This window comes from Typopeltis vanoorti, chromosome 17 (assembly GCF_054136105.1).
Source record: "Typopeltis vanoorti isolate ZY-2024b chromosome 17, IOZ_Tvanoo_1.0, whole genome shotgun sequence".
In the NCBI taxonomy this organism is placed as follows: domain Eukaryota; kingdom Metazoa; phylum Arthropoda; class Arachnida; order Uropygi; family Thelyphonidae; genus Typopeltis; species Typopeltis vanoorti.
Window position 1 is genome coordinate 65,658,013 of NC_143565.1, and position 21,613 is coordinate 65,679,625.

The 21,613-nt window shown below is 34.1% G+C and overlaps 1 protein-coding gene across 1 annotated transcript in view; it reads left to right on the top strand.

The window, feature by feature from the left end:
* The window catches only part of LOC150097450 (rho GTPase-activating protein 100F-like), a 90,270-nt gene extending 69,152 nt beyond the window's left edge, over nt 1–21,118 (top strand). Inside the window, exon 7 of the mRNA XM_090406921.1 lies at nt 20,819–21,118. Coding sequence (XP_090263047.1) covers nt 20,819–20,949 — 131 coding nt within the window. The 3' untranslated portion in view covers nt 20,950–21,118. The remainder of the gene's footprint in view (nt 1–20,818) is intronic.
* The last annotated feature ends 495 nt before the right edge of the window (nt 21,119–21,613 follow it).

A 21,613-nucleotide genomic window follows, 5' to 3' on the forward strand; every position in this document is an offset into this window, starting at 1 on the left:
CATATTATTATAATTAATTTAAAATCATCCTTCGTTTAACGCATTTTTATGAAACTTCTTTTAATTTTCTTTGTCCATTATTTTGGTACAGAAGGGCCGTTGCGACGAAACTCTTTTTTTAGAAAGATTATATGCAAAACTCAGATTGCCATACTGAATTTTACGATAGAGTAGAATTTTGAATACTGGCAGAGTGTTCTAAAACTTTCATGGAACTAGATGGTACAGAAAGAGATAAAATTTTATTTATTTGGAATCTTATAATTTATAGTAATAGCAATATAATAGTAATAATACTATTAAATTTGGCGCAATCAATTGATGAAGCAGGATAAGAATCTGAAGATAAATATCATTAGAGGAAGTTAACATACAGTATGCTGACATTGAACTTTTGGCGAAAAGTATGTAGAAAGCGTGAATAGCGTTTCGAAGACGTTTTCTTCGCATATTTATAGGCTAAATAAAGTCATTAAATGAAAGTAAATAACTACCATAAAAGTTATGTTATTCTTTTGCATGTTTTTGGAAACCCTCTCTTACAACTGATCAGCTATTAATTAATAAAAATTCCGAAAGAGAAGGCTTCCAGAATCTGTACAGTTATCGTGTATGGATTAGCTACTTGCATATAAATCAAATATTGAAAACAACCTTCTTAACACGTGATAGGCACACTTAGAGGTTGCTGGGTTTTAGCTTTCTTTTCTCTTCGGTTTCTTCTTTTTCGTTTTCTCTTCCTTCAAGTTTGTGTGGTTGATAAACCACACAAACTTGAAGGAAGCGTTATACCTAATCAGATCATATATATTATAGGCAATAATCAGATCATATAAATATATATGATTGTAAATCATACGATAATTTAAGAAGGATACACTTCCTTATTTGCTCCTCATTCCTTCTTCCTCCTCCAGTTAAGGTGAAAGATCAGTTATAATTAACAAGGTGTATTTCATGTATGCACTAGTTTTTTTGTGTTATAGATTATTTTAAAATGTGTATCATGTTTATAATAAGGCAATGCCTGCGCTGGAGAGACACAAGCAGATGATTGTGAGTAGTTCTAAGTTAATATAAGTAACTGGGTACAAACATTAAATTGAATGCAATATTACTGGAAGGATAAGTTAGGTTACAACGGTCGTAAGATTGTTAAGCACAATTGAGCAGTTCAGTCTCCACAAGTAGTCATTTAGAGTTAGCTAATCCAAGACTGTCACTAATTTTAAGTGGTATCCTGTGAAGGGTCGGCAAACTATGAAAGCAATAAAGAGGATTCATTGTAGACATACAAATATTCTTGAGTTAGGATTATTTTGCTTTAGTAATTATCAACCATTAAGATAAAAATAAATATAACGAGATTTTAATCTGCTAGTAGGGATTGGCTGCTGCTGTGTTCCTTGGGTGTATGTAAATAAATGCAGTTTTTCACTTTGTAGTACTATGCAAAATTGTTTCGACTGCTGATAAAGTTTCAATGTATAGAACTTGACCTTTGGGTGTGTCATAACTCTGTAGACATTTCTGTTTTTCATACCTAATACGATTACAATCGTCATCACAGACAGTTTCTTAAAATTTAATTTAAAATTGTAATGCTTAAACGTGAAAAGTGTACTGCTTGGATGCAAGAAATAAGGCGATGTTTTTAGTGTGTATGTATAAAGGCTTAACCTTTGTTTAGTCGTGTCCCTTCATGCATTTAAGAAGACTTTGCTTTGAAGGAAGCGAAGCACTAATACGTTTGGCTGCGATGATATCATTAGTTATCATTAGTATGATGATAACTCTTGGTAGTGGATATGGACTACTAATGATTAATACCATGTACCGGCATAAGGATGTGTATATAAATTTATATAGAGAGAATAAACACACTGTAAATAATATAAAGTGATTATTGATAGTGATATCGCTATACAGTTAGGAAGAACAACACATACATTGGTTTTGGACAAGTAATCACAATTGCGAAGAATCTATACGATAAAATCATAAAGGTGGGAAAATTTTCTGTAGGCTATTGAAAAAAAAAGTTATAAATTGCAGGACCACAACATACTGTAATTTAGATTATAAAGATGACGAGGGAAAAAAGCACAATATTCTGAATGTCTGGAGTAATTACTTGAGACATTTGGAACTTTATTAAATGAAGTAAGCAGACAGGCGAGGTGGTAGAAAACATCCAGGAGGCGGTTATAAGTGCATTTTAGTACTGGAGGTAGTAAAACTCAACAATCCGAAGTATTGAAAGACAGCTGCGGTAGATGATATTTAAACCAGGAATGCCCATTCAGATAAAAAAGATATAAAATTCTAGTGGGTTTAACAGAATCAGACTACCTAGTTAATAAACAAAATTACAGATGCTTAATGATTAGCTCGTGGTGCTCATAATAAATAATTAAATAATAGAGATAGAGGTACAGGTCTACAGTCTGCTCACCGGATGTATTTGACTGTCGGCTGTCGCATTTGACTTTCCCCTCAAGCTAAACGTTAAATAGGACTAAAACGGCCTTGCCTATTTCCTATGAGAATAACAGGCATTAGTGGATTTTTTCTTTTTTTTTTTTAGAACGTTAGAACTACAAAGGAATTCCTATTAGTACAGTGTATTCCATATAAGGTTAATATTAGCACACTTGAGATTCTAAGAAAAAAAATGTCTGGAAAAAAATGCTCAAGGAACGAACGGGATTCAGGCCAAAATGGTTGTTAGGAGCAGATTTTCATTTTAACTTCTTTCAACTTTCATTTTAACAGATTTTCATTTTCATTTTAACGATATTTACTTTATGAAATAAAGTGACATTATGCAGATCCACTACAAATATTTATGGCTATAAACTGAATAACTGCAAGAAAATATTGTTATGGAAATAAGCAATACAAAACAATAAACTGTAAAATAGGGAGGAACATGAAAAACTTCCACTAACTGATATCTGGTATGGTGTAGACCCGTTGAATAAATATATATGAAATAAGAGAGTAGCTAAAATAGCAAATTAGTAGCATATAAAACAGTGATCAAAACAATTTGAGTTATGAATCTGAAAGTCGGGTTAAAAATAAATCATTTGATGGAAATGAGAAACCACATATATGTGAATTGAATAAAATTAGGAGAATAAAAACATGGTATGAGTGGCATAATCATACTAAAAATGAAGTTTATTGTGAATGAATTTGGCATTATTAGCATTCGAGAATGCAGAGCCAATAATAGGATAGAATGGTCGCATAAAACAAAATGGGAGAAGATAGGTCAACAAAACTGATAGGTGTTTCAGAATGTTGGAAATTATTTCAAAATTACAGTTTTGGACTGTAATTTTACAGAGACGATAACTCTGCAAAGTTATCGTCTCTCTTCATGATAATCTTTATTTCTGAATCTCGATTTTCATTATTATGCAGACTTACTAATATAATTTGTCTAATATAATTGGAATCGGTTGATTATAGTTTGTAATAGTTTTTTACTTTTTAGTGCCTGACATCAGTTATGTACCCTGAAGATGCCAAAAGCCTTAGTTGGTGAAACTAGTTGGTATAAATAGTTGTTTATTATATGTACTTGATCAATATAGTTCCATTAGAAGTCATTCCAGACTTCCTTTCGGTTGAACAGTGATTGTTGTTTGCTTTTTATTGCAAATTGATTTTTAGTCTTAAATTTGGATTCTTCAGAATAGACGCAAAGTGTTTGTTAATATTAATATGGTAAATCCTCTTCAACCAGAATTTTTCCATTATATATTTTCGGCAAACTGCAAACTTACGTATTTATTTCTTTTAATTTTAATATTTCATATTATTATTAATATTTGACACCTCCAGGGAGTCTAAAGAAATATCTTATTCCATATTATCAAATTTAATGTGATTGTTTCTGTTGTAATTGGATTCTGTCTTCTTGAATAGTGTTACCATCTAGTCTGCAAGAAATTAGCTTTTCCATAAGAATACATCCATTGCTTCTCTCTGGCATTCATCTGTTCTAACACCAACCAGGCGGTCCAATTCCGCGATTCTTGTTCCATAAGCTGTATTTTAATTATATTTTTGTTTGTTTGTTTCCCTTTGATTTTGATTCCTTCGCCTGGATTAATGCAAATAGGCATTTAACTTTTATTTTTTCTGTTTCATTTAGGCCAGTTTATTGGTGCCTATCTTTATACAATTTTTGGACTTGCAGTTTTCTGCTTCTTATTTTTCTAACTTTCTTTGCATTTCCGGTTTTCTATTGTTTCGTTTACCGCTTTTATTAAACATTACTTAGTAATATAGTCTCTTTAACAAGTTTTTGAAGAGGATTATATTTTCTTCGCTAAAGTTGTCATATTTAAGTAGATTTAAGTCGAGTCACCATGAAAGAACGAGTTTTGAGTTATCACGATTTTAATTTGAACTTATGGATAATGGAAGAATAAGAGTAGTAGCATCGAATATGCTTTCTATATATATACGTAATGTAGATTCTTCAGTCTTTTACCCGAGAACTCGTTTTTGTCTGCAGTCTGCTTTAACGAAATGCGGCAGATATTTAATTCCTGATTTTCAATCTGTCCGTCGTAGATTGACTTTAACTGCTTTCCCCATTTAATTTTTACCCGTAATATATCTTCTTTTAATAAGCCTTCCAAAATTTCTAAGCTTATCTTTTTTGGGTACTTAAATGTTAATAAACGAAACTGGTTTCTCTTCTCTAGTTCCATTGACCTGCTTCTAATATCCATCTAACTATCAGAATATAAAACAAACTTCTGGTCTTTTATTAATTTTGGTTACTTCTTCTTCCAGGTATCATTCCTGGAAGGAGAACTTACAGAACGGACCTTTTTATACCTTGACTTCTTGCAAAATCCAATACGAAACATCTTCTATGATGTGCTCGATGACGTTCACTTGGATTTGAAGAGAAACGTGGTTCACGCATGACGGAGCTTCACCACACTTCATTCGAGGCCCAAAGTGATCTTGATTGAAAGTATGTTGACAAATCGATTGGTAAATGTGGATCAATTAATGCCACCTTGGTCAACTGAATACAGTGGATTTTTATTTGGGGAGACATTTAAAATCATTGATATACTATACACCAGTGGGGAATATTAATAAACGAACTACAGGAATGTATTGAACATTCATCAACCACCGTAGACACTTCCCACGAACTAACTTTCAAGGACGTGAGGGCGTTAGTGGTGAGACGTTTCAATAGAAGTCATTTTGAACAATTTCAATAAAGTAAGTCATCTTACAGTGTTTCTTGGGCATAAGCATAATAAACGTTTATGCTAGAAATAAGCATATATCCCAGTTAACTAGGGATTCATGCTTATTTATTTACATTTTGCCTTCGATTTGCATTGCAGATTGTCAGTGTTCATGCTGTCACTAAAGGCTGTGTCATGGAAATTGGAGGTTTCCTTACGAGGTTTATCGAGACCTTTTCGTTAGTGTTAATGTGTAGTAAACGCCTTTAAAGTTTATTAGAAGATTGTGTACTCATTCTTTATTTAAGAGTAAGGTTATGGAGGTATTGTGCTAGTTATGGAGGATGCGTCTATTGTATTTTGTATTTTCAGACATTGTCCTTGTCCTTGCCTAACCATAATTTAATGATTTATAATGATATTGCAGTTAAAGTTAGCGATATTGCGCTTGATGTTCATCGTGATATCATTGCTTCAAGATTATTAAAATTTTGTGAAAACCTTTAGTAATTATGCTGATACTATGACTTTGAAACGATTTGAATGAATTTGGCATGTAAGGAAGAAGAAGAGCCAAAATTTCAGCCGCATTGTCAAATGTAACTTTTATACTTAGGAACTAAGAATGTAAATGCATTGGATGCCACTCTACCCAAAAAGGCTAAGGTAATGATTATTGAGACAATGGCAGCTGGAAAGTTAATATTCAGGGGACGTGCTGGAAAAGTCACGAAGACGGCACAAAAATGCCGCTCTTACTATTGCGTAATATTACTATTATGTCGGCTGTATAGGGCATCGATTAGGCTGAACTACTGTGCACATACACATATCTGATTGTCTATACTGAGGGCAGCAAGCCTTAGAAAACGTTCGGAAGGCAGTAAAGAAAGTAATATTGAAATATAATTTGCGCATCTTGGTAAATAGGAGACAGAAAGGATGATATGATGGTATACAAAATTGTAGAGTAGTTTACCGGAGAGAGAGAGAGATACCTAGATGGTCTCTTATTCTTCCCCCCCCCCCCACTATCTTTAACCCGTCGAAGAGCATGGAACCATCGCCAATAAATTGTGGGAAGGTGTGTAAGCAACTGAGTTAGAAAATTTATTTTTTGGACATTGGGGTAGAATGTGTTGTTGGCTGAAGGTGATGACAGCGTAGATCTCAGAGATTTGAAGATACAGAACAAAGGGATTAGATTTACATTCATCTCGTGATTATATCTCACTAATGAATCTTGGACTACAAGTAGGTGTCTCTAATTGACAATGAATTGGATTATAACAACGAATATATAAAATTGCATAATATTATTAAATTTCAATAAAGTAAACAGCTGAATGGATCATTTTTAAAATGATAGTTTAGTATCGGGATGTCGAGTCTCAGTTCATTCATTACAAGGATGGTCATAGTCCAAATTAGATCTGTTATCACTCCGATTCTAAGTACTGTGATTCAACTGGTACAAAATTCCGAGTTTTAGGTTATGAGAAATAAAAAAATAAAATAAAACTTTCACATTTGTCTGATACTGGCTAATTCGCCAGCTGCAATGCGTAGTTTAAAAGAGGCTACATGCTCAGCATTGTTTAATCACAGAAAGTAAATGTAAATTCTTCTGTTAAATTTTTATAAACTATAAGCGAAACAAACTGTACCAAAAAAAAACATCAGAGAGTAGTAGCTAATTTCTTGCTTTCTGAAAGGATAACATATAAAAAAGGATATATATTTTTAATACATAAGAAATTTTTCTTATGAGATTTTTTAGTTAAACGGTACAGTTACATTTTAATGCAGCACAGAATGATGAGTACCTGCATTTTTAAAGTATCTTTAAAGCCAATGTTTTTTTTATATGAAGATGGCTAAAAGTGTAATTAATATGCATAATGCTTATAAATTCAGAATAATAAAAGTGAGTAACAAATAACAATTTGAATCATTCACGAGATATGTTCTTGCAACAGAATATTAGATTTATGATTGTTTCCCAAGATCAAGACATCATTTAATTTTTTTTAAAAATGCAACCTACATTTAAGTAATTATTTTAAATACTTATTAAACATTTTAATAAAGTATACAGCATTCAGTAAATACTGTATATACAGTCATCCCTCTACTTACGTCCGGTTTCCGTTCTTCCATTCAGCAGGACGTAAGTCGATACATTAAAACAACTTAGTTATAGGAGTTAGGGATTATGACAGAATAAATATACTGTCATTTTAATTTTTAAACCTTATTATAAAACTGTACTGTGTGTTACTGCCACTATAAAACAGGAGAATAATCACCCAAACTTCCTCCACAATCACATCTTCATTACTTTCCCTGTGTGAACGATCAGGCTGTGGCTCTTCTGGTGTAACCTTTAATTTTTTTTGATGAAAATTTCCAATGTGCTTTACTTATTGCTCTTCTTCTTTTCATCATAAATTTGTTCAAAGCAAGCAAACTCATCATGTACTTTCGTTTCTATTATTAAGTAGCGTTCAACATTGGGGTCCATGTCTTCAGCCAGTTTGAGAACATCGCTAACTGCAAAGAACATTTCTCAAGACCCTTCACTGTAAATTGTTTAACTACCTCTTCCTATTTCTCTTTTCCCTGTTCTTTCTTTTATTTTTCATCTTCTGCAACAGTTGTTTCTCCAGTCCGACCAATTCTTCGTTAGTCAACTATTCAGGGGAACTTTCTATGAATTGAATTATGTCGTCATCATTCACTTCGAGATTCAGATTGTTTGCTAGGCCCACTATTACAAACTTCCAAAATCATGCACAAACCTTTTTAATGTATTTTTCGATATGCCACTCATACACTGAGAGGTCACTTCATCCCAAGCCACAGCAATTTTTTAATAGCATCATAAATATTGAATGTTTTCCAGAATTGCATGAGAGTCTGGTCATTTCCTTCTGTAGCAGAAATGGCTTTTGAAAAAAGTTCTCTGTAGATAATAAGTCTTAAATACTGCAAGAACTCTCTGATGCATCGGATGGATCAATGAAGTAGTGTTTGGAGGGAGAAAAATGATCTCAAACTTGGTGAAGATCACTGCTATAAGACGTATAAGACCGATGACCTGGAGCATTATCTAGAATTAATAAAATTTTAAATTTTAAATTCCACATTTTCTTTCACACAATAGCTTTTTATTTCACTCGCATAACAGTTGATTAAGGCATCCTCAAACAATTTTTGATCATCCACGCCTTCTTATTGCTCCGATAATGAACTGGGAGTATGCTTCCTAATGTTTTTGAAGATTCGTGGATTCTCACTGTGCCATATCACAAATGGTTTCGGTTTATATCCAGCCACATTACCCGTAACATAATCGTAATACGGGCATTAAGATCTTTGAAACTAGGTATAGATTTTTGCTTTTTGTGGATGAAAGTCCGCTCGGGCCTTTTTTTCTGAAACAAGGATATCTCATCCATATTAAATGTTTGCTGTAGCAAATAATTTTCCTCCGTAATAATTTTATCCAGTTTTTCCACAAACCCCTTGGCAAACCTCTCAGGACTTGCAGATTCCCATACATTATCACAGTATGCAGCGAAAAACGCTGCTTGAACTTACCGAAAGAAGCGTTGAATTCGTAGTCATAATCGGGTTCTGTTTTCTCCTTCAACATGTTGAAGAGACTTAGTGCCTTAGCGGTTATGGTCACAGTTATAAGGAATATGCGCTTTTGGTTCAGGTCCTCTATCCATGATGCAAGGTAGCGTTTTCCTATCACCGATAGGACCTTGTCGTTGCTTCGTCACTATCGTCTATTTAATGGAAGCAGATCCTTTCACAGCCTCTACGATTTTATCCTTATTTTTCAAAATAGTCGTCACTGTATAATGAGACCATCTGAAGTCATGTGAGATCATATTGACGGGCTTACCAGCTTCATGTTGCTTTATAACTTGCAACTTCATTTCAAGATCAATTGCTGGCCTCTTTTTCTGTGATTCTTCACTAGGTTTATTTTTATTATTCGTGTAGGGACCATGTTTCACAAAACATCTCGAAATATTTAACGATAAATACACAAATAATCCATTTCTCAAAGATAAAATCAACAGCGGAACTGTTGAAGGCGTGCTGAATGTCGAGGGAGGTTGCCGCTGAAAGCGCTGTTGCCACTGTGCATACTTTACCTTACGCTCGCTTGCGTCTTGTTCGAAAGTATAGCCGCAAAAGCTATTTATTTCCTTATGGAATCACGGACGTATCTTCGAGAGGACGTAACTCAAACGGACGTATGTCAAGGGTTGACTGTATTTTAATATCTCGTGTAGCATCTTGATATATTCGTTTTTAAATATTACATAATTTTTGTAGTATATGATTTTGCAGGTAAAATAGCCTTTGAGGCAAGTCAGTAGTGGTTCAGTAGTATGAAGCACAATTATTACCTCTTGATTGAAGGTGACATAAAGTCCTTGTTAGGGCTGCATAGAATGTTAATTTTTTTATATTTTTTTTTATAATATCACGAAAGCTAATAGGGACGAGTTTGCCTAGTTGTTTTCGCATGTGGATTGTTCTATGCTCAGATAATGTTGTTCCTGATTTGTTAGAAAGTAGTCTTCCTGGTATAATTTAGTATTTTAAGGTTTACTCTAGTAAATATTCAATTGTTGGTAATTATTCTTGAATGCTAGATAATGATATTCAAGTTGGGTTGCAAAGGAGTGCTGTTTGAGGATTCTAGAATTACTGTGACCATTCCGTTTTGTTGCACTTAAAAATATCGGTAGCATATTTTTAAGTGCAACATGAATCTTTTAATAGAGTTTCAAGCATGATGAAGCAAGATTTCTTAATGTTTAATATAATAGTTATTTAGAAGCTAATTTGAGATTAGGTTAAATTCTCTCTGTAAATAATATAAGGCTAAACTATTTTGTCTTTTATATCGGTATGGATGCTGTCATTCTTCATCCTGATAGATTTGAATGACTGTATATTGGTTCGTCAGGTTGTTTACGAAATTGTTCTATAAGCATGATTTATCACCGTGCTGCTTATGAGTTGCTGCTATATGTTTCATTTATTTTTGAAGCCAGAGAAACAGATATGCAGTTACCTTCTTATGCTAGCTTCTTCAATGTTCTTTAAGAGAAGCGCAAGGGTGTAAAGACGAACTATGATTTATTCAGAGCTCACTACTTTAAGTCATACGGACTATCTCATGGGATTCTAATTTCTGGTTTTATTGAAGTCCTTATTGTTCTTTGGATATTACAGAAACGTTTGCTAGATATACGGATATTTTGTCACTGACAATCTTCTCATTGTTTTATCAGTATATACTCTATATATTTACCTGTTAATAATAAATTACTTCTATTCTAAATGATTTCTCATAAATCATGAGAAATATTTATCATAAATATCACTAAATATTCACTATTATATGTTTATTCCGTGTGAAATATATTCATTTCATCATTCATTTATATGCTGAATTTTTTTCCTTAGATAATAATTTTAGAACGAACTTCATCAGAGATTGTAAATATAATTTCTTCTCTTCTGTCGAGTTTCGTTTTTAATAGGGATATTCTGATAATGGGATATCCTATTTTCTTCATTTTTTATCCGACCAAGAAAATGTTTTCAAAATGAAAATTAGTTCGTTATTTTGTTTTAAAATAAGCTCTTCTGTAATGTGCTATCATTTGTACTATGGCAAAATAATGCATTCCTTTATACTGATTTTTTTCTTGTTAAATTAGATTATATGAGCTTTTAATAAGTTCTTATTAATGAATAAAAGAATTAGTGACTTTTAGATACATGATTCTCATTAAAAGGTTTGTCTCGAGTTAAATATCTATTAAATAATAAATAATACGTAATATGATTATTATGATTATGAATCGGTAATTTAATGATATATATACACATCAATAGAGAATGTGTGAGTGGAATGTACATAAAACCATTGCTAATATACTCGTACATTGTTGGAATATATTAGGCTGCATTGTATTTATGACAAACCTAAATTGCACAAACCTCATTATGCATAGGTCTTACTTTGGTCCTAGTCACATTTTCTGCCTTTCTAGGCATACTTTCTACCAGTTTGTAATGAGCTAGATAACTTGGATCATCAACACAGTCAATAGTTCATGTGCATGTCGTATATTTGTGGGAATTCGCTTTTGATCTTATACGAAGCAATTAATCCCAAAGAGTTCTATTTAGTTGAAATCGGGAACCTGTGCAGAGCTGTCAAGTGCGTTTGTTTTTAATTATTTTATTTTTAATTAACCCTGTCGCAATATTACCTGCAGTATGACTTGCGAATTTTGGGATTGAAAGACGCAGTATTATGCTTCCTAAAACTACCACAGTGTATTGCATTAGTAGGAATTGTTTCATATTCGTCAGCATTCACATTTCTAGTCACCAAAACTTCGAGTCCATAGCAAGAGTCATAGTTGCAAACCATTAAATCTCTTCCTCCAGAAAATTTCACATTTACGATGATGACCAGAGACATAAAACGTTTCCCAGAAATCTTCTACATCCGCACTTACCCATTCAGTCGGAAAAGGATGTGGCGTGGTTCCTATCTCCATAGAACCGAGTTCTGACTCTTTGCACCACTTTTCTCCATACCTGTAATCAGCACTTTTGAGTAATGTGGTTGATTCAGTTATACATAGCTGTCCTTCCATAGAAAGAGAGACTGTGCAGTCCTTCACATAATTTCCTACCCCTTTTTAGCCTATTTGAACCTCAGACTGCAAAGATTTCAGTAGCATTTTTGTATCCCTTGATGAGTCATTCTTGATGAGCTTCCTGAGTCATTCAACAGTTTCTTATCTAATAAGGGTGCACTCACATTTCCGACGGATTATAACATTGCCTAGAGTTGACCGTGCGATACAATCTTTTTCAATATCACGAACGGATACGTCGGTAATATTGCATTCTATGATAAGTCAGTTGTCGAAGTACGAAACTCTGCACCTGCATTTAATAGTATATAGATATACAGTTAACTCGGGTCTATCTCTTTGCACACATCTAATTACGTATGCTGCGTTCGTATATCAGTATGTACACAACAGTGCAAATGTATAATCGACTCTAGGAATAAATCTGCGAATTGCAACAAGTATCAAGTATATGGACTGACAACAAGTGCCGGTCTGGTTGGCCGAGTGGTTAGCGCATCCGCTCTCCAGCCAAAAGGCTGAGGGCTCGAATCCCGCCGTGGGCATGGATGCTTGTGATTGTCTGTGAAAGCACTAGTGGTGGTAGTCGGCGGTAGATGATGTTAGATGAAGGTTGGTGGAGTAGTGAGACAAAGAGTTGCAGAGTTCATGCCCTCCTTCGATGAGTCTTTGGACTCCATGGAGGTGTGATATAATAATAATAATAATAATGTTGAAGAAAGAATGATACGCAATATCTGCCTCTATACTTATTTCAACACTATACTTTCAAAGCAGAAATAGTTTTCATATCCATTCCAAAATGCAGCTAGCATTTTAAGTTGTCATTTACTCTCTGCAGTGCATCGACAACCTTTGAATGTAATGATCGCCATTCGATCGAACACATAAAGAACATTTATAAGAACTCTTCGTAGAGTGCGAGTTGACCCATTCATGAAGGAAGAATACATGTCTTTTCCTTGCGGAAACGCGAGTGTTCCTCCTTTCAAAACAGACAAACGCCAAGGGACAGACGTATTTACAAACATAACAGACTATATATATATATATATATATATATATATATATATATATATATATATATATATATATATATATATATATATATATATATATATAGTTAGGATTGACTTACTTGTTATTGACAAACTTATTTGACTATTTCAGACCATTATACTTAATGCGGAGAAAACAACGGAGAGGAGTACAACGAGCACTTATTCCTTTATATTTTCATATGCAATTCGTTAAAACCATCATCATCACTTCCATTTTCCTGAACTGCGTCATATTATTAGCAAACAAACATATCCTTTCTATTGTCTTTGGAATTCAATAGATCACAAGCTCTACGGTTTCTTTAAGGCACTCCATCAACATTATATACATCCTGCAATCTTTTCAGTCTAAAAGCCAAAACCTTATATTTGTAACTTTAAAGCCTCATGCATTCTTCTCCTCATCCAATCCCCTAATCTATTGAAGTCATTCTCCAGTTGTGCTATTCCATACCAATTATTTTCCGCTATTACTAACTTTACATCATCACTAATTGACTATATTTCTCTCCTACAGTGAGGTATTCTGTTAAATGTGTGTAATGTCAAATAATATCATCAGGTAGTAGCTGTTTTTAAATCGTTGCCTGTACTCAGTCATTACTATTATAAAATGTAAGTGGATTACTACGAGATCTCACTCTATTAACCCATGTTATCCCTCAATGAAATTTCATACCGCGCTTTATTCACTCCTGAATTCTGATCTTAATGGTTTTTTCCGAGACTTTAGCAATCATTCCAGAATTACAAACTCACCTGTAATTTGCTGCATCCGTTTCGACCTCACCCTTGTGTAGTTGTACTATCCTATCCTCTTTTCATTCACTTGGCATTGTACCAGATTCAAGACTCAAAGCAAACTGCTACGTCAGATATAGTATAAATTCTTTCTCACATTCCTTCAACACATGCAGTCCAGTTCAACTGCTGTTTATGTTAAAAAAAAGTATCGATTTGAAAATTGATATGTATTAAGTATTATGGAAGAAGTATTACAAGAGATAATATAAATATAATATAATAGTGATGCAACACAAACATTATAGCAATACAAGTAATGAAGATAGTAACTGTAATACTACAAATATAATACACGGTTCAAGGGATTATATCAAAACGTAAAAATAAAAACATTACAATTTAAAAAAAATAGATTGAAGGTACTGTATAATGTAACCAAGGACAAAAGCCATAGTAGCTACTCGAAAAATAAAAATATAGCCCCCACAGTCGCTGTAAAGCAAATGACTGTGTGTGATCAAAAGATCAGCACAGGCAACATGGATACTGTAACATACCGAGACATAACATATAACAATTCTGGTATAGTATGTTATAATAAACATTTAAAATAAATTTCGTCCCATGAAGTAATCACTCATTCTATTTATAAATGCATATTCTGAGCTTACAGAGTTTAATTTTCATTCGACAGTTTATTGTAGCTGCTTATTGCTAAGTGTTGAAAAGATTTCTTTGCTTGCTTGGAACTAGCAGGACGTTCCTGAAATGGTGCAAACCATAATCTACATCATATACAGAAAAAATTGCAATGGTATTTCTTACAAACAGTATACAAACATAGGGATTGTTTCTGTATAGGCATAATGCAGTATTAAGAATGGCAAAAACACTAGTGGAATAGGTTGTTATAATGATCTCTGCCCCAAAAGATTATTGCAATGAAGAATGTATCCTTAAATAGTATAAGCATTTTAAAAATGCTGCACTGACAATTTTTTTAACATTCTATTAATTGCGAACTTCAGCTTGCTTTTTAAAATAAGATATGGAATTTTAGTTCGGTCCAAATGCTTTATCGGCTTTGTTTTTTCGTATAGCTACAGTTTTGGATACCAAAGCACTCATTTCAACATGTCATGGATGATCCTATGTTCTAAATTCTCAAAAGTCACCCCAGTATTTATTAATGCCGTGTTATCAGAGAACGATATCATCTTGACAAATAGCTTGCATTCACACAGATCATTAACATATATTAAAAATAAGACGGGTCATGCTAATGAACATTGTGGGACTCCGTATTTTATATTTTTGTTGCGCTATTCATGTTATCGCAGCTGATATATTGTTTATTGTTATTTAAATAGGATTTGAACCAACTATTATTAATACTTCTAGACATATCTAAACATTCTCAGAATACGCAAATCATGATGTGCACACTCGAATGCTTTAAAAGATATATCAAGATTTTGCAAGTTTAATATCCTCACAAGACTCTACAGCTCAATCGGATTCGACTAATCCCTGGGTTCCAATCCCTATGTAGGACGCGAAGAAACTTTACCAGGTTTTGTCACTGAGGTGGCAGAGTTTTCTTCTCCTGGAAACGCAGTTTTTTATCGGGAGTGAAAACTTCAACAGGAGAATAAATACAATCACTTTATGCACAAGAATATTTAGGCACATAACATAAAGCATAAGATCTTGTCCTAAAATTCAGGTTACGAAATAAAATCCAGGTAAGTCGTGGGGCTTAAGGGCCTATGTCACGGGAAAAAATATAATTTCCTTGTTGGAATTGAACACGTCCTCTGCTAAGGTGTAAAAAAATTTCACTTGCCTGACTACCATCCGTGTCACAACATTCTCTCCAACTGTAGATAGAATGGCCACCACATTTAGTCACATAGCCCGATGGTATCACCGTATCCAATGCTCTTAATCTCCACATCCCACTTTTATATGTTATCAAAGATAATTGTTCCTCATCAGGTTTATCAACTCCATGCGTTTCCTTCCACATATTGTTTCTTCCTTCTTTCCTTCCAGACTAGAGACGCGGCATAGCTAACTCGCATAATTACTTGCTTGCTTGGTGACTACTGAATTAATTTCCAGATAAATTCCTGTTGGGCTTCCTTTGTACCTGCAGACCTGTAACAGCATCCTACTATACCTTTTGTTGTGTTTGCCTCTATACGTCATACTAAAGAATAAACTTAAATCAAATGCCGTTTTCTCGAATCTCTACATTTTTATAATCTGCTTTTCGTAAATAAAAGAATAATAATAGATAAAATAAAAAAAGTTGAATAGCAACGTCTGCTATTACATCACACTCTCTCACACACACACACACACACACACACACACACACACACACACACACACACACACACACACACTATAACAAAGACTGCAGCACAAAAAAGGGGGGGAAGGCCGATACCTCGATTCAAAACAAAATATAGGTGCAAGATTACTTTTGCTGAGAGTGAAGAGATGATTTTTCAATAAAATTATTTAGACAATTAAAAAAAAAAAGCATCTGAGTATTTAATACTGTCCAAAGTTCTTCACCAAGTACGAGAGTGGTCTGAAAAGTTCTCGACCTCGACCATAGATAACAACACTATCAGCAAGATTTTTTTTAAGTTGGTACATCTGTCATGAGCATCCATGTGAAACTGCAAGTCATTCTATCAAGCATTTTGTTTTATACAGCTGTCTGAAGCAAAAGTGTTGTCTGTATCCCTTGAAATGGATAAAATTCAGTAACGTGCGGTTATAAAATTCTTTGTAAAAGAAGGTTTAACGCCAAAAGAAATTCATTTGAAGCTCATAAAAGTTTATGGGCATTCTTCTCCTTCGTTTTCGACAATTAAGAAATGGGCTGCCGAGTTTAAACGTGGCCTTACCAGCCTTGAAGATGATCCACGTGAAGGAAGTCCAAAAAGTGTAAACCTCAATAAAGGTCGAAACCGGTATGGGGTAGTGACCTCTCCTCATAATGTAAAACAGTCATACATCTCCTAGGAGCTGCGTTTTACATTATGAGAAAATATTAAGGATAGTGATGGAGCTTGCTCCACCTTTTCTCTGAGTTGCCCTAGTGTTGTACTACCCAGGTGTTGACTTATGCTTGGACTCGCCGATAGTTCTTCGGCATGAAACTCTTAGATTTCGATCTCCGAGTTTCGTATCCGGCTTTAAAATAATGAAGGATTTATTATCCCCTTAACTTAATTAACACCAAAAATCATTGATCAAGTGCACCAAATGGGATCGGATGACCGGCGAGTCAAAGTGCGTGAAATTGCTGAGACGAGGCATTTCAAAAGAACGTGTAGGATATATTTTGCATGAAGAATTACAAATGAAAAAGCTTTGCGCAAGATGGGTGCCGCGCTTGCTCACAGCAGATCAAAAACGCACACGCATGAAAATCTCTGAACAGTGCTTGGAACGTTTTAACAAGAATAAAACTGATTTTGTGCGTCGATTTATTACTATGGATGAGACTTGGATTCGCCATTACACACCACAATCCAAACAGCAGTCAAAACAGTGGACAGAAGCCGGGTGTTCAGCGCCAAAGTCGGTTCCATCAGCAGGAAAGGTAATGGCATCGGTGTTTTGGGATGATAAAGGCATTTTGTTTATAATTATCTTGAAAAGGGTAAAACAATAACCTGGGAATATTACTCTGATCTTTTATCAAGACTAGACGAAAACATTCGTGAGAAAAGACCCAGTTTGCAGAATAAAAAAATCAACTTTCATCATGATAATGCACCTGCCCACAAGGTATTTTGGAAATGGGAAAATTAAGGGATATGCACTATAAATTGCTGGAACATCCACCGTATTCCACAGATTTGGCTCCCTCTGACTTCTGTCTCCTCCGAGAACTAAAACTCTTCCTCGCTGGTCAGTGTTTTTTTTTCGAATCAAGAGGTGATTGCAGCTGTAGAGGGGTATTTTGCTGATTTTACTCAGAACTACAATAGGGACGGGATAATGGAGCTGGAGCATCGCTGGAGTGAATGTATTAGTCTTTAGGAAGATTATGTTGAAAAATAAAAACAATTTTGAAATTATAAATTCGTTTGTTTATTGTTGGGCCGAGAACTTGTCAGACCACCCTCGTATATTGCTTATTAACCATCTACCAAATTATTAGATAACATCAAAATCCTAATATACACAATCCACCTATTTGGCTTAGTGGACAGTATACCGCTCTTTAACCAACAGGTTGTGGGTTCCAATCCCACCTCTGGCATGGATGTTTGTAAAATCCTGTTCTAGACTAGAGTATTATATAAGCATCCACGATAGCTCTTTGAGTTTAGGGCTTTTCTTAATTGTAAAATAATAAGGAAAGAAAACCAGGACGTCCTCTTAAACGATGACGTCTAAGGCCGGAACAGGCCACGCTAGGCCTAAATCCTTGAAACGCATGATGATGATAAAAAAAGAAGACAAATAGGCGTCCAGTATGCATTGCTGTTGAGGGTTCGGCTGGGTTGTTCTGAATCACCGCCGAGCAGCTATGGATAGAATATAAGTATTATTATTATTATTATTATTATTATTATTATTATTAACTCTGTGTGTTCTTCTGGCAGGTTTACTTATTTCGTGGATTAAAAATTCCAAGTTTCTGAGCAAAAAATCCTGGAACATCTTATAAGATTGGTTAAGTCGCCTTTAGTTGAAAAGCTCTTATAAAGGTTCTTCCAATCCTAAATTATAACATATTTTATAACATATATATATATATATATATATATATATATATATATATATATATATATATATATATATATATATATATATATATATATATATATATATATATTGTCGTTTACAGCTTTTTAAATTCGTAAATATGTGTTCTTCTACCATCTGAGCAGATACATATACTATTCTTTTATTTAGTTTTTTAGATATTAAAGAATTCTTTGTTTTGCCTCGAGATCAGTCGGTATTGACGATTCCCTTCTTGCTGGTTTACCGATTTCATTTAGTTGGAGAGACCAGAGGTTCTTCCAACTAAATGAAAGCTTAATAGGTTCAAATTCCGCTTTGATAAAAGTGGAATTTGAAAAGTGGGAAGCTTTGATAAAAAAAAAAAAATTTCAACTTTCAAGGTTGTGTTAGCCGATCAGATCCTTAGATGGCACAGTTTTGTTCCTGGACCTTCCAGAGAATACACGCAGGCATAGTACACTACCTGAATAAGGCTAACTAGCACATTGTGTAGGATTTTGGTTTGAAAGTCGCATGACACGGATAGACCTACGTGCTAGCGTAAACAGATAAGAATTGTGGAAAGCAGCAACTATTATATATGTTCATATTTTTTACTGACTGAATTCCGAGAATGAGGCAAACAAGTAATTTTTTTTAACACACGACGTTTCCTCGGAAAGCCGACTTCTTCAGGCGTGAGAACATTGGAAGCAAACATAAAAAACACCACAAAGATACATTGTACCACTACAAAATCGACTATAAACTACAGATAAGTTTGAACAGAAGCTACAGTTCAAACTTATCGGCTAAAGTTCTATTGTTAGGCATCTGCGAGCGTGTGACTTCACGAGTGCGCCAGTATCTGATAGCAGAGCTAAATGAGCCCGGTAAATTATAACCAAGGTTACTGTTTATGTGATGAGAGTCAAGGACAATTTCTTTAGACTCAACTATGCGGCGTTCTACCTCGTCGTGGCATATATGAAGGTTTGATGTTGTGGTCCAGTTTATCTCATGTTCCCGGCCGTCACTATTTGTGTTCACTGAGAACAGGGCATGGCTTGAGAGGGCGCTTGCTCTGATTCTGTTGTAAGCAATGTCCCTTTGATGTTCCTCGAGACGTAGGAGGATGGACTTCTCAGTTTGGCCATAATATGGTTTCCCGCAGTCACATGTGATTTTATACATCCCTGGAAACTGAAGATGGTTGTGCGTCTCTTTTGGTTTGCTTAGAATTGATCTGAGTTTAGGAAGAGTAGAAAAGCACATTTTTATGTTAAAATTTTTCAAAATTCTTCTTAGTTTCTGGGAGAGCCAGCTGATGTAACCTTGGGAGTTGTCCTGTGTTTCCACGTTGTTTTGATGACGGTGGTATAGTTGTTTATTAATAGTTTTTGAAGAGTAGCCATTATTTGCGAAGGTTCTTTTTAGTTCATTTTTCAGCTCTTCCTCATCAGGAAGAGCTAAAAAATATTTTTTGAGCTCTTCCTTTCATTCTTTCCTCTTCCTTCCGACGAAACTTTCATGTTTAGTCGGCTTTCCGACGAAACATGTTGTGTGTTAAATATAAATTAATTGTTTGTCTAATTCTCGGAATGCAGTCAGTAAAAAATATGAACATATCTTCATACCGAGTAAATACAACGGATAATCATATATATATATATATATATATATTTATATATATATATATATATTTATATATATATATTTATATATATATATATATATATATATATATTTATATATAGGGATTCTTGTATATAATTATATATTTAGTAGCTGCATAGATGCAAACCTGCACCAAAACTAGAAACACATTTTTAATTATAAGGAATGCTTAATTACTGTTTATATTTAATGCAAATAGAAAAGTTGTGGTAAGTAAACACAAATAAAAAACAAAACTTGTACTAAGATTGTTCAGTTTTTGTAGTGTGTCATAAAGAAGAATTGATGGGGCACTTGTGCCATATTTTGAATAGAATCTGAAATCCCTGAGCTAACGAATACATGCAAGTTCTTGTCCTTTTCCATTCTAAATTTTGATTTAGTTTTCAATATTTTCCATTACGACTTGTAATTTTCGAGAAAAATAGTATCTGTGCACCAGTAATATTCGATAAATTATTACAAGTAATAGTAATGAACGAGTTAAGAATTAATAAAAGATAATAGAATTAAGCAAGTGAAATTAATAAAAGCGGCAATATAACAACAATATTCATATACTACTAATGAATCTATTATATTTATATGTATATATCATTATTAGTGAATATTTAAACTTTACTCATTCTAGGAACGTTAGGCAGCGGAAGCAGTGAATCAAGTACAAACGGACAAGAACCTCCTGGATCCGCGATGGAAGGCGGGCTGAAAAAGTCTGTGACGTGGGTCGGTCAGCGAATTCTTCCAGAGTCCTCCTGTTAATGATGTGCCATACTCTCGTTACTGGGTTGTTAGTCCATTTCACCAGCAGACGGCGTTCCAAGCAAGAAGAAACACGTTGTTCTAACGTTATTTGTTACCTCCCGGGTACTTTACTCTGTAGCAGACCGTGTAACTGTTTGATATAATAAAATGTATCAGTCATGTTGAACATTTTTCGTTTCTGAATCTTGATATAATAATGAAAGATATCACGCAATCAATCATCCGTATACATTAACATTTTTTCCCCCCTGAGAAACCAAATTGTTAATTCAGCTTCATTTTAAAGTATTAGTATTCCTGCGTGGATGTGTGGAATCTCCTCTTCATCATGCCGGAGTCGCTATCTAAGTATGGTCTTAAAAGTACTACTTCCGAGAAGTAATAGTAAGAAGTAAGATTTTAATGTTGCTGTAACTATTTCCAGAAGTACTGCTTCTAGAAGTTAAGCCTCAAGCTTAGATTTCACGTTTACTTTCCGGAAAATGTAAAACCATGAGGTTTCATATCACTTCTTTGCAAACTGCATGCAAATATTTTGACATATTTGTGAAGAAGAAAAAAAGTAAAGAGCAAAAAGGCATCTTCAAGTGTGAATTTGTAGCATGTCGATTTACGTTTTTTTTTTTTTTTTGCAAAAGTGGCTGACTAGAGATTAAAATTA